Source organism: Penicillium hordei (assembly GCF_028827395.1).
Source record: "Penicillium hordei strain IBT 12815 chromosome Unknown utg000004l_segment0_segment0, whole genome shotgun sequence".
In the NCBI taxonomy this organism is placed as follows: Eukaryota; Fungi; Ascomycota; class Eurotiomycetes; order Eurotiales; family Aspergillaceae; genus Penicillium; species Penicillium hordei.
The window spans coordinates 2,768,313-2,783,295 of record NW_026623145.1 but is presented as its reverse complement, the minus strand read 5'-3'; the positions used below and the strand labels follow the sequence as shown (position 1 = coordinate 2,783,295).

Here is a 14,983-nt window from a genome sequence, read left to right as displayed (position 1 = left end):
TTGCGGTGTGACCATACTATTTGAAGACTGCAGAATGGGCGATCTCAAAGAAACAAGTTTATGCCAAGTCACCCAAGCATGCAGAACAAAGCTTCCACTAACGAAGCTTTCGGTTCCAAAGTTTTGTGGCGCTGGAGTTTCATGGATCCAGCGCATCAACACTCACGATTTCACGATATCTGACGCAGTCTGCGCAAGGATTTATAAAATTGGGCTTGGGGCAAACACTTATTCTGACCGGTTCTTTGCCAGCTATCAACTACACTTGATACTAACAAGTCTCGCGATCAGAGCCTTTGGTGTTTTTTTTTTTTTTAGACGCCAAGCTTATAGTATTTACTCCACTATACACACTATACCAATACGCACCATCAGTGTGGCTGTGTTTTTCAAGTCTTCTCGAAGTCTGTGTCCTCAAGAAACCCAGGAAATTGTTACCAGACAATTCAGACAATTTCTATCCCTTCATTTTCGAGTCACTCCTTTTGCTCTCTTCTACACCGTCCTCGTTTCATAATTGTCACTCGTTTAGTCTTTGTTGACTTCCCGCCTACCCCTTGCTTTGCGCGTGATTCTCACCGTTCCCCTGTTCGCGTTCCATTTTTGGATCCCTTTTGAACATCACGGATCCGCCATTCATCATCCTGCTGTGGCTGTATTTTGAGGCACATCCACATCTAGCGTTTAAACTGCCGTAATCGCTTCAGCCTGTGAACCAGCTGAGCTACCCACATCTCGAACCCATTGGCAAGTACGTGTTCCCCCAGCCCTTCTTCTCGATAGGCATCCGTCCTAGTCGTCGCGGGTCCAAGCCACGCTCTGTGGCGCGTATTACTTGGGCCAAATATAACCTCCAGGGCTCACTACTGTTCTGTTTTCACCCAATCGCTGTGGCTTTGTCCTTTCTTTTTCGATTTAAATACACCTCGCAAGACCGCGCTTACTTACAAGATCATCTCTCCACAGAAGCTCATATCAATCCACCACCATCATGCGTAAGTCCAACATCTATGAATATTTAGCCTCTCAACTGGCCAGCCATACTAAGAATACTAGATAAAATTCGCCGTGCGGCCCGCGCATCAGCATGGTACGACCCCTCCTTCAACCCATTCCAAAAGCGCATGCAAAACAGGCCCAATCGATCGAACTCCATGCAGCTCGAGGATGGACTATCCCACGTCCAGACCTTGGGCGACCTCTCAGCAGACCAGCAACGTCGACAGGAAATGAATGACGGCATTACCGCCCCGGAGTACTCGAACACATTCCCGCCGGAGTTCGCTGGCGGCGAGCATGAAACACACAAGTCTCCGCCTGAACCGTCCATGGCTAGCCAGGATCCAATCAATGTTTCGTCGGTGCGCGGGACTGACTCTGAGACTGTTGGATCGGCGCAAGCGCGTCAGCGGAAGGGAGGTATACTGGGCAAGTTTAAGAACCGTCATGACAACGATGAGTGGGAGGATAAGAAGTCGCTTTCGAGTAATAAGAGCTTCACTTTTGCATCGCAGTTAAAGGCTACTATCTTGAACTCGTGGATCAATGTGCTTTTGATTGCTGCGCCTGTTGGAAGTATGTCTTGCTCTTCCTGTTGGCTGCCCATGTATGGAAAGTGCATGTGCTAATTTTATTTTTGTGCAGTTGCGCTTTATGCCGTTGGAGCCAATCCGATTGCGGTCTTCGTGGTCAACTTCATTGCTATCATGTAAGCGATTTATACGTCGGTCATTGTCGAGGATCTTATCACTAACGGACATCTACTAGTCCCCTTGCTGCCATGCTCAGTTTCGCAACCGAAGAGATTGCCCTTCGGTATGCCTCAATTTATCTGATTCTATCTGACCTATACTTATACCTCTTCCAGCACGAGTGAAACAATTGGTGGTCTGCTGAATGCCTCGTTCGGGTATGCTTTACACTACCTGTTATCTCCTTGCACAGCACCGTTTCTAACCCATATAGTAACGCCGTCGAACTGATCGTCGCAATCATCGCACTGGTCCAAGGCAAAACCCTCATCGTGCAGACCTCGCTCATCGGAAGCATTTTGTCTAACTTGCTCCTGGTGATGGGCATGTGCTTTTTCCTCGGTGGTATCCCACGCATAGAGCAAAATTTCAACGTAACAGTTGCCCAGACAGCCGCGAGTATGCTCGCGTTGGCTGTTAGCAGTTTGATCATCCCCACTGCCTACCACAAGTGGTCTAATAGTCAGTTATGACTCCACCCCAAGACCCTCGACACGAGAGCTAACAAGAATATCGATCATAGTTGAGAAAGTAGACGGAACCGCCGCTCTGTCCCGAGGTACGTTACAGCCTGCCTGTGTCTGTCGCTTCCCCTATTTTTTTTACTCACACTACACTACAGGCACCAGCGTCCTCCTTCTAATCGTGTACGGCTGCTACCTCTTCTTCCAGCTGAAGTCGCACGCCGAAATTTACAACCGACCTAGCGAGAAGGTCGAACGGCGACACGCAAAGGTCGGCGAAGGCGATGCCAGCCGGGGCATTGCCCAGATCGGTAAAATGACCGCCGCGCCGTTGGTCGGACAGAGTCCCGACCACATGCAGATGGAGGAAGTCGAGGAGGAAACTGAGGAGCCTCAGTTGTCCGTTGTGACTGCCCTTCTTACGCTGGTTATCTCGACTGCGTTTGTTGCTGTGTGTGCTGAGTTCATGGTATGTATTTGCACTTTTCTCTCCGATCTGTTCTAGATCTTCTTTTTGCCTGTTGCAATAAGCTCATTTGTCTATGCAGGTTGAATCCATCGATGCTTTGACGGCTACCGGTGACATTCGCGAGACGTTCGTCGGGCTGATTCTTCTGCCTATCGTTGGTAATGCGGCCGAGCACGCTACGGCGGTGACAGTCGCATGCAAGGATAAGATGGATCTTGCAATTGGTGTCGCTGTCGGATCCAGCATGCAGATTGCGCTACTTGTGTTGCCGCTGATTGTTGTTCTTGGGTGGATTATTGGTGTTGACGATATGGTATGGATGAGCCCTATACGAAGCATTAATGAGTTGGGGGCTAGTAGTACTAACGGTGACAGACCCTCAACTTCGATGGATTCCAGGTGGTTGTGCTATTCATGTCTGTTCTTTTGGTAAGTGGATTCTGTTTAGGGCGAGGAGAGGATCTCATTATACTGACTGTTGTTTCATAGGTCAATTACCTCATCGGTGACGGGAAGTCTCACTGGCTCGAGGGTGTCTTGTTGATGATGATGTATCTGATAATCGCTCTTGCGGCTTGGTATGTGGTTGTTCCAGATGGCTGACAAGTGTCCCTGTCCCTTACTGATTGCGTCTCTAGGTTCTTCGTTTAAACCCTTACACTCATTATAGTCATCGGGCTGGGTCCTCGTTGACGATACGATATCGATCTTCTAATTTACCATCCCCATCCTGTGGACTCTTTTTGGTTATTATTTCTCTTCTCTATATCATTAGTCTGTTTATTCTATTTTGTTTTTGGATTTTATTATGATCGCTCATAATATACCCACTACGGCGGTGCTTTTCATGTTCGCGGCATTTTATTCCTTTTCTCCGACTCTTTATAGATAAAATTGACTGGTGATTTCATAACATCATTCCACAATGATCCATATAAAAAAAAAAGTACGAATTAGCCGCAACAGATCTATTTAGATTAGGCTAAAAAGTAATCTGTAATCTGACTAACCCAGTAAGTTACCCCCGAGTGGGGGATTGGCCTCTCGGGATTGAATCTCCGACAAGTTCAGAAAGTCAGCAGATGCACACGAATAAGCAGGGCTCAGTTATGCTAATATCACAGATATATTAAGTATATTAAGGCACAGTTCTCCGCCATTTAGCCATCGGGGAATTACCGGGCAAAAAAACCCATGCGCCGGTAGGCTATCCAAATCCGGACTCGGGAGACTCGGTATCCCACGTATGTTCCCTGTACTAACCGAGCCGATGTGGGGAGGCTGGGTTCCTGGTCTGTTCTTTTCGGATCCTTTTTCGTTTTTACTACGGAGACTCCGGGCGGAGTAGTAGAATCCGGGATCTCCCCGGGTCTTGGATTCCTTTTCTGGAAGCGTTTAGCCTGGAAAAAAAATTCAAAAATTCGAGCTAGTATCCAACACTAAAACATCATGTTGTGTTGTGTGTGGTGACATCGAATTGGTACGAACCACGTGCCAAATTAGCTGTCAGCAACTGCTCCGCGCCGAGATGGGAAAGGAGGGAAAATAAGAGATTTGATCCCGACCGTTGGTTTTGGGAACGAAATATTATTCAAAGCCACAATGGCGCTGGAGGCTTAGTATTTTGAAGTGGATTGGACTACTTTTTTTTTCAATTCTTTTTCAATTCTTTCAATTTTTTCTCTCAAATCGAACGGGAATCCGGTGCGCGGCACATGTCTCGGATAATATCATGTTTGGGAAGGTTCGAAGAAAAAGATGGACAACGAAAGTTTCCTTTATTAATTTTTGTCACCTGAGAGGTTACTCCATATGTGGGGTAAAGCCAAGAATGTGAAAGGACGTATGCATAGAGTACAGAGTACAAAGTACCAGTGGTACGGGGTATACAATGTTAAAGTGAAAACTGTTCAATTTCCCTTTTAAGCTTCCCCGTACAAAATATATAAATGTCGGGGATTTACTATGGGGAAATATTGGGCACATGACCATTGGTGCCTTCTAAGGTTCCTATATATAAAATACTACCTACTACAGCCTCGCTTACTACAGAATACTACATAACTACCTTACTAAAATTTCCCCAAAAAATAGAGAACTTCTTACCTAATATAAAGTAAATGCGGGGTTATCCGGGGTCCAATCGCTTATGCCTCGGCGGCCGCGATCCAATCGCTGAATCGGACGGGGCCGAAATGAGACCGGGGGGAAAACTCGGTGTATGGACATTTCCGATGTGTGACATTCCTGAGCATGTGTATAACCTCGGAACTACACCAGGTTTGGATTCCCATGGATTCCGTAAGGGATGAAAAAAAAAAAAAAAAAAAACTTCTGATCATGCAGTCGGCCTCGGCCTGTTTGTACTTCTACAAGGATACGAATTGTGGGAAGGGGAATATAAGGATGGCAGCAGAAGCACGGAGGCAAGGACTGGGTCGAGTCAGTCCAATTCCCCATCCCGTGAAATATGCGTGTTCTTCCGAAGGGATGGTAATTCATTCGACCCTCTGCCGAGCCTGATCCCTTCCCCGATTTTTCCACCTGTGACGGGTGGCAAGCGGAGGAAACACAACCAGCCCACATTGTAGGAACGTCACACGGAGTCCGTCAAATACGGGGTGATAGGTGAAAGCCGACACCAATCAAAAGGGTAACTTTTTCAATGTATTCCGTAACTCCCGTGAGGATCTAGGATCTCGCTTTCTTTGCGGGGAGCTCCGACCAGGGTAGGTCTTGGAAATCGTTTGATTGGATGCTAGACCCCCTTCTCCCCCAGATTGATAGGCTGCGTGGATGGCAGTTTATCCATGTTCTGGGGACGAGGCTATACCCGAGGGATCCAAATGGGCCGAGATACCCCTCTTGGGGAAGAAAAAGAAAGAAAATACCCATGTGGGAAGGAAAAGCCTTATGGTCCGGTCCACTGGAATTTCTGGGCAATCTTGTGGAGTTCGGATTTCCGTTCTTTTTTCTTATGACTGGCAAAATCTGGATTTCTCGCTGTACTCTCCGAGAATGTCCCCCCCAATCTGTGCACTCTTTTCCTGCTTGCCTATTCTGGTGTTCCCGACGCGGGAAGAGACGGTGTATGGATTCCCGCCCAGACAAATGCCGATCGGACATCAGCTGCCACGGGGTAGACCTAGTCAATAGCCTAGGTAGAGGGAGAAGGGTACTTTTGTACCCTTGTCGGTATAGAGTTCTAGGCGGCCATGGAATTAGGACGTACGACACTGTACGTATGATGTCCCAAATCCCCAGATTTCACCCTCACGGCCTAATATGAAGGAAAAATGCCGGAAAGTGGCCGGAGGAGAATCGGCCGGCGAGTGGACGGGTATTGTTATTCCAGCCAGTTGGTGTACTTTAAATCTGGATTTGGTCCAGCAGTGAAGCCAATGTCCTACTTGACAGACCAGATCGCTCTTTTTTCCCCCTTCTTATTTTCGGACCGTGAGCTGAGCCCGAGTCGGGTAGAGGTGCGAAATGACGATCATGAGATCAGAGGTCAGAATTGGGGTATGTTCTCTAGGGCTCTATGTCGGCCGCTCAGGCCCTCAAGAGTATTTCCCCGTGCCGAAAAAGTATACAAATATATTAGAGAAACGAGGGATTGTAACATGAGATATGTATTTGTATCGAGTTATAAGTTATATTTTATATTTTAGGATATTTTAGTATAATTTATATAATTTATATATTTTATGGTATTGATGGTATTTCTGTGCTATATAATATGTATAAGTCGAATACGGAGAAACTAAATCGGCAAAAACTGGGGGACTCCACCTCCACGAAAAAGCGCGTCCTTGCATACTTTGGGCCCTCCGCAATTTCAGCGGCTCTCTTACTTTTTTCTCCATTTTCTGTTTTTTTTTTTTGCTTTTTATTTTCCCCATTTTCTCCTTCTTTTTTTGACTTCGTTTTTCCCCCTTCTCTATTTCCCCGGTCGAGAGACATTCCCCGTTCCCTTCCGACCTGTGTTTCTCCCGGTCCGACACCCCAACTCTTTGAGTTTCCCCCACACTCCGCCAACTCCGTTATTCTTCTCCCTTGGCTCTTTCCCTCTTTCGCTCTCTTTACTTCCTTTCCCCTTCACCTAGGCTTGGATATCTAGTAAGTTCCCAAGCTACTCAGCACATACAATGCTGACCGTTCAGAAGCAGAACCTCCCTTGGCTTAAATCCCCGAGATTCTTCCCCCGCAAAAAAAAAAAAGGATTACGTTTGACCCTAATACCGACGGTAAATGGGAGAATTGCGATTAGTACAAATTGACTCGTCGGATCTCTGCAGACCTCGGGTCTATCCAATACATCATGCGGTCCAGTATCGCTTGCGCTCGATGCCGGCGCAGTAAAATCAAATGCGTCAATTCCGGCATCGATACAACCTGCCGCGCGTGCGAATCATCCGGGCGCGAATGTGTCTACCCAACCCCAGCAATCGGAGTGAGCACCGCCAAACGAGATTTAGCTGCCCTGGCAGAAGGCGAAGATCGAAATGGAGATTGGGATGGTCCGAAACGACATCGTTCACGCAAGGTGGTAGGCATATCCGGCTCATCGGCCGGTTCTAAGCTCGGTGTAGATGCGCTTGATTCCTCAATACTTACAACAAAAGTTTGGGAAGCTGTCTTCGATCTCTTCCAATCGCATTTTGCGACTCTTCTACCTTTCCTCCATCCCGCCACTTTTCTCGGCCAGATTCGACAGCTCTCATCTCCCGCTCCTCCTCCCACGACCTTCGATGGACAAGATCCCCGGAATCCCATATACAAGTTGGACCCGTCCTCGTCACTGATCCCGCTGGGTGTACTGGCCCTGACTGCTCGCTTTCACCCTCCGTTGGCCGCAGCTCACTCACCACCATCGCCGAATCATTCTTCGAACCCACTTGCCGCATCGGAATACTATGCCGCAGCCCTCCGCAGCCGGCTGGCCGGCTTAGAAGGCTCTTCCCTCGCTCAACCTGATCTTGCGCGTGTACAAGCGCTATTAATGTTAGCCTTGCACGAGTGGGGGATGTGCCGAGGTAAGAGTGCTTGGGTCTACGTGGGTATGGCCATCCGGCTTGCACAGGCCATGGGCCTGCCCTTTGAACTTGAGAATGAATTCCCAGCGCGAGATCCTTCACGCTCGTCCCCGGGCTTCAAAACCGAGATGGATCATTTTGGTCTGCCACGGCGTGTAGAGTTCAGGGAGCCGACATCTGATGATATCATTGCGCAAGAGACCAAACGCCGGACATTTTGGGCCTGTTTTATCCTCGACCGATGCCTCAGCAGTGGAAAGTACCGGCCTCGGATGGTCCGAGTTAAGGAACTCGGAATTCAGCTTCCGAGTGACAATGCTTTTGCTTTCGGCGAGCGGGTTCGAACGGCCCGACTTAACGAACCGACCGTTCGGCGTCCGCAGAGCTTTGGTTCCCAAAGCATGCAAATCCCCAGCATCCGTCAAAGTATAGGAGGCTTTGGCGAAGAAAATATTTCAGGACCCAATGGGACTCCAGATAACAAGCCCTGGTCACCTATCTCTCGCCGTAAGGATTCGAGCGAGGAGGAGGTTGATCGATGGGAGGTTGGCGCCGAGGAGTCGGTCCTCAGCCGAGTTATTCGCATCATTCGTATCTGGGGAAGCATCGCCAAGTGGTCTTGCGCCGGCGGTCGACGCACGGAGCAATATCCCCCTTGGCATCCTGAATCTCGCTTCGCCTCGCTCCGTCTGCAGTTGAACGAGTTCCAGGATAGTCTGTCTCGCAACCTGCAATACTCCTCGCGAAATACCGACACGCATATCATGTACAAGACCACTCTGGCTTCATATACCGTGATGCATGTTGTCTACTTCCTATCAGTGATTGTCCTTCACCGTGCCTATATCCCATTCCTACCTATCCGCTGCAACGAGCCTTCTGGCCCCCTAGATGAGCCATTGTTCGCTGTCGATAAGGTCAATGGCCCACCTGACGGTTTCTGGCGGGATAGTGCTCGTGAACTCTTCAAGGCAGCGCGTCAGATGATCGACCTTGTGGCCACCTGCCAAGCCCGCGGTGCTCTTGCTGAGAACCCGTTGGTCGGATTTGCCATCTACAATGCCGCCTTTGTCGGTGTTTATGGAACACATTTCCCACACATGGATCCGGATGGATTGATGGGAACGAAACCGCCCCCTGCGAGCCATGATAGCCACCAGCTCGGTGTCGCACAAGCACGCAAGGCCTTGGATATCATCCGAGAGATGCGTCCTCGTCTGAAGATGGCGATGGGTTGGTTCCGCACTCTGAACCGCCTTCACAGCTACTTCTCCAAAGTCAAGCGTGATTTCCGCCGGGTTTCACGGAATCGCCTGGATAGCATGTCGGATGCCTCTGACTATGGCCTCAATGGGATTCGTCCCCTTCGCGAAGGCGGTGGTGGTGGTGGCCTCGAGGAATTCAAGTTGCTCGAAAAGCTTTTCCTCGACTTTGGAAGCATCGAGGACCAGTTGACAGAGCCTGGGATGGACGATGACGGTATTGCAGTGCCCGCAGCAAGCGAGTCTATGTACGAGCGCACAAACATGAGTGACGCTGGAAGCAACGCCGTCAGGAGTGAAACCGGTGATCCCGGTGACCAGATGCTAGACGGTGCCGGTGGTCGTCGCGAGTCGTGGGTTCCGGTCAACAGCCCCGGTTTGTCGCTACCTGGACACGAAGGCGATCGGCGTCCCAGCCTACCACTTCCCAACAGCCGCCAAATGCCATCTGGATCCCCGTACTCTCTCCCATCTCTCCAGCAGCATCACCCAGACGGCCCAATGTATACCACCTCATCTCCCAGTTTCCCCTCTCTATCTGCAACTACACAGTCTCCCTCCCAGTATTTGACGGCAACAAGCAACCGCCTGAATCCCATCAACACCTGGCTCCCGGCCCGCCCACAGGTCCCTCCCCCGCCGTACTCTCAATCCCTCCCTCCCATCAACGCAGCCGCCTCACACACCATCCCTGTTCTCCCCCCACCAGGATCCGTCACCCAATTGGCCCCCTCCCCGCCATTGACCTCAACCGAATTCCCAGACTCAAACTTGCTATCAACGAGTCTCGGCGGGGACGACGTCCTCGCCTTCCTAGATGGGTCTGAATGTGGTCAGCTGTCCATGCTCGCGCCTTCTGAGATTGGTATTCCCACTGGCTGGTTGAGTACAGTGTGGTCCCAATTCAGCCGCTAGAGTTCCCACCAGAGAGCCATTATCTCTGTCGCACCTCTTCAGCCGACATCCATCGAAGCAATGGCACCAATCGCCGTGCTTCATTGTATTATTACTCTTTACGACTTATCTCGTCCGTTACGTCTTACGTACTGTACGATCATCTCTTTATCTATCTCTTTTATCTATGATCGCCGGCGATTCAAAAATTGGGACATCCAAGCCTGCAGAAAATCCCCCGAGTACCCAAAGGCAGGCGAATTGAACTCCAAATCCAATCATTTCCTTTCCTGGTCTAGCTACCAGATCGGGAATCGAAAACGGGATCACGAAGATTGATTACCACCTATACCCAGTGCGCGCGACCTCATCTTTGTCCTTTTTTTGTTATTCTTGATATTGTTTACTTGCAACATGTTTTTTTTTGGTTTGGATTATGCTGTTCAAAATGCGCGCAAGGCGTTGCTCGAGGTTTCCAGCCAAGGTGGCCGTGAAACCCGGGTTTGATTATTTATTTACCATCAAATGGGTTTCATTTTCTCTCTATTGGTTTTTGGTTTGTTTCGAGCGAAATTTGGGATGGCACGGAAACCTGGCAGCGTGCCCGGGTTTTTCGACTTTGATCTATTTTCTCCGTGTCGGTTCTTATGTTTTTATGTATCCTCTTCCAACCTGTTAAATGTCGAGGTATGGTTTTTTGGAGATGCGTTACGATAGCCTAGGCGTTGAACTTGCCTACCTTGCACACTGCAATTCTCTTGGGTCAATTTATCTGCCTTTATGGCTGTTTTTTTTTTTAATTCTTCATTTGGGTTCTTTTCAACGTAGAACTAATCCGACTACTTTGTAGACGTCACTGCTGTAGCCCCGAGCAAATACCGACAGATACTAGTATCCACATGTGCAGTTGTCGGTTAACTATGTGCGGACCGCGGATGCTTCGGGTACTCCACGAGGGTTGCGGCTAAATGCTTTTCACTCGGAGAAGGGGGATAAATTTATTAGACGGATGTCATATTAACATCTTGAAATATGCGCCAAGTTTTAAATGGTAGACCTTGTATGGCTGTTGCTGGACTATGTGCTAATTCCCGAGGTCAAATTTTTAATATCAAATACACGTCATACATCGTCATTGTTAAGGATATAAAATTAGCTAGCCGACTATTTTCAAAAGTTATATATAGATGTCTTTTGCACAGTGTCACGGGACGGTCCATATGACCGTCATTGACCGCCCTGACCTTATGTATCATCATTAGCTAGCTGATAGGAAATATCATCCTTTTTGCAATTCCCACAACACATAGTATGCCATTCTTTTTACCACCTTTATATACAGTTAAAAGATACATATAAAACGACCACTAAAAAGATATCACAAGGCAGCATAAGCCGCCGACTATTCTTGTTATACCATAAATCACCAACACCTCCCTCTCCCCACCTACTTTCTAGAGCAAAATAGATTGAATCCAACAAAAACAAAACCAAAAACATACAACAGCATGTGTAAGGTCGTGGTCACCTAGCGCCCACGGTTCGGGCATGGGCGGCTCGCCGCTCTAATTCAGCCCTCCTTAGGGCACTACGGGCAGATATTCACCCACCTGAATATTCTTCACCCGAATATTCAGCCCGTGCAGCAAAAGGTACATTTTCTCATTCTAATCGAAAAAGTTGTAAGTGAACTTCGTTTTTCCTCCGCTTTTATCTCTCTAGCCTCGCTTTATCACTCCAACCTCGCTTTATCACGAGTAAGATACGTACTAAGCATGATCTAACGTTGAAATATATAGCTAATATTATGGATTTCGGGGAGTATAGTAATAATAAAATCTAGCGTATAGTACTACTACGAATAGAAACTAGTTATAGGGATAAGTTACTAATTTTCGATAAGTAAGTCTTAGCCCTAGGAGTAGAGAAGTAAATCGCTTAATTATATCTATATCCCTAGATTTATTAAATTATATCCTTAGGCCGTTATTCTACTAGATATTAGAATATATAGGGCTTTTCTCGAGTAGGTTATAAGAGTAATATACGGTTGGATCGAAGAACGGCCTATAGTCGAGACGATTTAGGGATTTTTTAGGCAATTCGCTACTAGTATAAAGAGAGAAAGAAACTTCGAATTCCTACTAGCTACTAGGACTACGATTAATAAGGTCTATACTAGTATTCTTTTTAAATAAATTAGGGCTAATACTAGATAATATATTATAGGAGAACTAAAGATTATAATCCCTCTTTTAACCGAGGAAATAAATAAAGATAGCGGTATATCTCTAAATAATTTAACTATCTTAATAACTTAATTATAGTATCGAGACTACTATAAGTATCGTAGAAACTCTACCGATCGGGCCTAAGTTTAGCTAAGTGCTATAATACTCCTATATTACTTTATCTCTATACGTATAGGGGAGGTTTATAAATCAACCGCTTAGATATATAGAGCCTAGAAGATCGGGGAGGATAGTAAGGATACTAAATTAGAAGCCTATATAATAGCTACCTATTATAAGATATATCTAGAAAAGGAAAAATAAGTAGTATTTAAAGCTAACTATATTAGTATTTCGAACTTACTATAGAGACTATAGATAGTATAATAATACTTATACTTACCTATAAGCGTAAATTTATTAAAGGATATTAGCGAAAGAAAAAATAGGCGATTCTTAAGTATATATTTTATAAAGTATACGCTAAGGATATACCTATATTTCTAAATCTTTTAATATTCTTTTTACTAATAGCTACTATAGATAACGCTTTATAGATTATAATTTAGTAAGTAAAATCCTAGATACTATTAAAATATATAAGTAAGTTAGTCCTTCGGAGGATAAGATCCTTAAGGTAATTTATATATAGTAAGTAATAAAAGATCTACTAGTTTTTCGCTAATATCTTAAGTATAATATAGACAATTTTAAAGGCTATACTAGGGGAGCGGATTCTTTCGGAAAGACCTTAGTTAATCTAGGTTATAGAAGTAGCTATACGCTAAATATTACTATTCGGGCGTATTAAAGATAGGCTTTATAGTAAGTAGATACGGATTTATTTTAAGTATAGGCTTATAAGATAGCTAATAATAAAATAGATAAAACGTATTCTAAGTCTATAAGAATAAAGTTCGCTAGGTAAACTAACTAGGATATATATAGAAGGTTATATACGTATCCTTTTAATAAGATTAATAGACTAGTAAACTATCTTAGAATTACTAGTAGATAAGAGTATATTTAGAATCGTCGGGGAATAAATCTTTACTATAATTCCTCTTTATTATAGCTCCTTTTTATAAAAGCTAAGTATAAATTTCTTACCTAAGAGGATATTTATACTCTCGACTAAATTATAGTAAAGTTAAGTTTACTACTCCTAAACGCTATAATAGAAGAAAAATATAAAATTTAACTAAAATAGAAGAAGGTATATAATAAGAAATAGAGCCTTTATAATAAAGAGCTCTAAAAGGTCTAAGCGTAATTAAAGAGATAATATAGAAGTATTTATACTAAAACTATATTCTACTATAGGAGAAAGGTAATATTTTATAAAGACTTTTTAGCTAATATATTATCTTATAAGCTTAGCCTCCGGAGTATAGATAGAAGAAGAACCCTATAGGCGTTAAAGTCTCTCTATAGCGAGATAGATACGATTTTATACCGCGATAGCCTTAGCCCTCTAGGCTAGGCCTATCTCTATAGAAGGTCTATCGAAGAGTATATCGTACTTTAATAGGAAGATATAACTTTACTATTACTAACTTAAAATAGATTTAAGGATTACTAAAAATAGTTATATCTCTACCGTTACTACTTAAGGTATTATAAATCTACCTACGGATTTATATAAATATACTTTAAATACAACCTATAAGAATAGAAGAATTATTACTAGGAATATCTGCAAGTAGAATTTCAGGTGGATTCAGTTATGCATTGCAGATCAACCGCAAATGAATGGTCATTATTGACTAGTGGTGCCGATCTCCACTTGGTAGACCTGTGCGAGATGTAATAGATTTATTTGTTTAACTTCCAATAGGAAAAACTGGGAGCAGAGTCCAACCAGGATGAATGGAATACATTGGTGCAGCATGTTCTCACCATGCTGTTACTCGGGGAGCACAGTGGGATCCAATCTTACCACTTGAATAGAAGTGCGCATTAACCCTTCAAACACGAAGCAATCTAGGTTCTCTTTCATACTAGTCTGCATAGAGTCAAGTGTCTTCTGGGTTTCCGTTGTTCCAGCTGCTCCTGGAGAGGAGATTTCTGCCAAATGTTGTATGCTTTGTTTTGTTGGGCTTTGCGCATATGGAATCGGGCCTACACTCCGGCAACTCGGGTTGTTCGTCGCGAATGACAAGTTCCATTTACGATCGCAAAATTATGGTCTAGCAATTGAATCAGCTTGCTTGTTGTGAAAGGGTGAGCGTCTTAACTATATCTACGCCATCCACTGTATGCGATAAACTGGTTGAATGACTTTGCAGTGTTTGCATCCAAGCAACTCTGATTCGAGAATGAAGGCTGAACCTTGTTAGTCCCCATATCAATTATACACTTGGTCTTCACATGAGTGGGATCCGCTTTGCCTGGAACCGACAACCGGTTTGGTTGTGGGGGAAGGCGCTGTGAAGGCTGTGGTTACGATGGCTACAAGCCGTGAGCTAACCTGGCTTCCGATATGAACTGTACTAACCAGTTTTATAGATCATGGAACCGTGGCACTCTCCACAACAAATTGTCTTCAAGGGATCGAAACATCCTGCGCCGGCGATGGAGATCGCCCCGGTGACGTCGAGCCGACAACACCTATCTGTTCGCAGTCAATTGGCGGCATTTTAAGCAACCGGGATACCATTCCAGAGCTCCTGGGGAATTCTTCTTGTCATATGAGAGCATACTTTCATATTACCCCCATCGAGTAAGTCCCTGATGCACAATCTCCGGTAGCATCGGAAGCAGTGGTTGAGGACTCAAGTTCGCACTTGCTGAGAGCCTCTCAATCCATTCTTCATGTGGCACACTATCTTGTTTGATATGGATCATTCATTGCGGCCAATGTTGCGCTCTGAAGA

General features: G+C 45.5%; 4 protein-coding genes across 4 annotated transcripts; all 4 read left to right on the top strand.

The window, feature by feature from the left end:
- Positions 1-991: 991 nt before the first annotated feature.
- On the top strand, positions 992-3,335 carry N7537_008256 (hydrogen/calcium exchanger domain-containing protein; the record flags this gene model as incomplete). Its single annotated transcript, XM_056899311.1, has 12 exons — positions 992-995; positions 1,057-1,575; positions 1,645-1,708; positions 1,768-1,815; positions 1,868-1,909; positions 1,966-2,213; positions 2,275-2,310; positions 2,374-2,684; positions 2,764-2,997; positions 3,060-3,113; positions 3,174-3,262; positions 3,323-3,335. The coding sequence occupies 12 exons, from the start codon at positions 992-994 to the stop codon at positions 3,333-3,335; spliced, it is 1,662 nt and encodes a 553-aa protein (XP_056751387.1).
- Positions 3,336-7,005: 3,670 nt separating this feature from the next.
- On the top strand, positions 7,006-9,897 carry N7537_008255 (putative C6 transcription factor; the record flags this gene model as incomplete). The annotated part of the gene is made up of 1 exon (XM_056899310.1): positions 7,006-9,897. One exon carries the CDS (start codon positions 7,006-7,008, stop codon positions 9,895-9,897), a length of 2,892 nt encoding a protein of 963 aa, XP_056751386.1.
- A 2,823-nt stretch (positions 9,898-12,720) lies between these two features.
- Positions 12,721-13,752, top strand: N7537_008254 (uncharacterized protein; the record flags this gene model as incomplete). Its single annotated transcript, XM_056899309.1, has 4 exons — positions 12,721-12,744; positions 12,802-12,861; positions 12,885-12,932; positions 13,696-13,752. Coding segments are annotated over 4 exons (189 nt in total), but the record flags the coding sequence as incomplete, so codon positions are not given.
- An 802-nt stretch (positions 13,753-14,554) lies between these two features.
- On the top strand, positions 14,555-14,833 carry N7537_008253 (uncharacterized protein; the record flags this gene model as incomplete). The annotated part of the gene is made up of 2 exons (XM_056899308.1): positions 14,555-14,567; positions 14,616-14,833. 2 exons carry the CDS (start codon positions 14,555-14,557, stop codon positions 14,831-14,833), a joined length of 231 nt encoding a protein of 76 aa, XP_056751384.1.
- Positions 14,834-14,983: the final 150 nt, after the last annotated feature.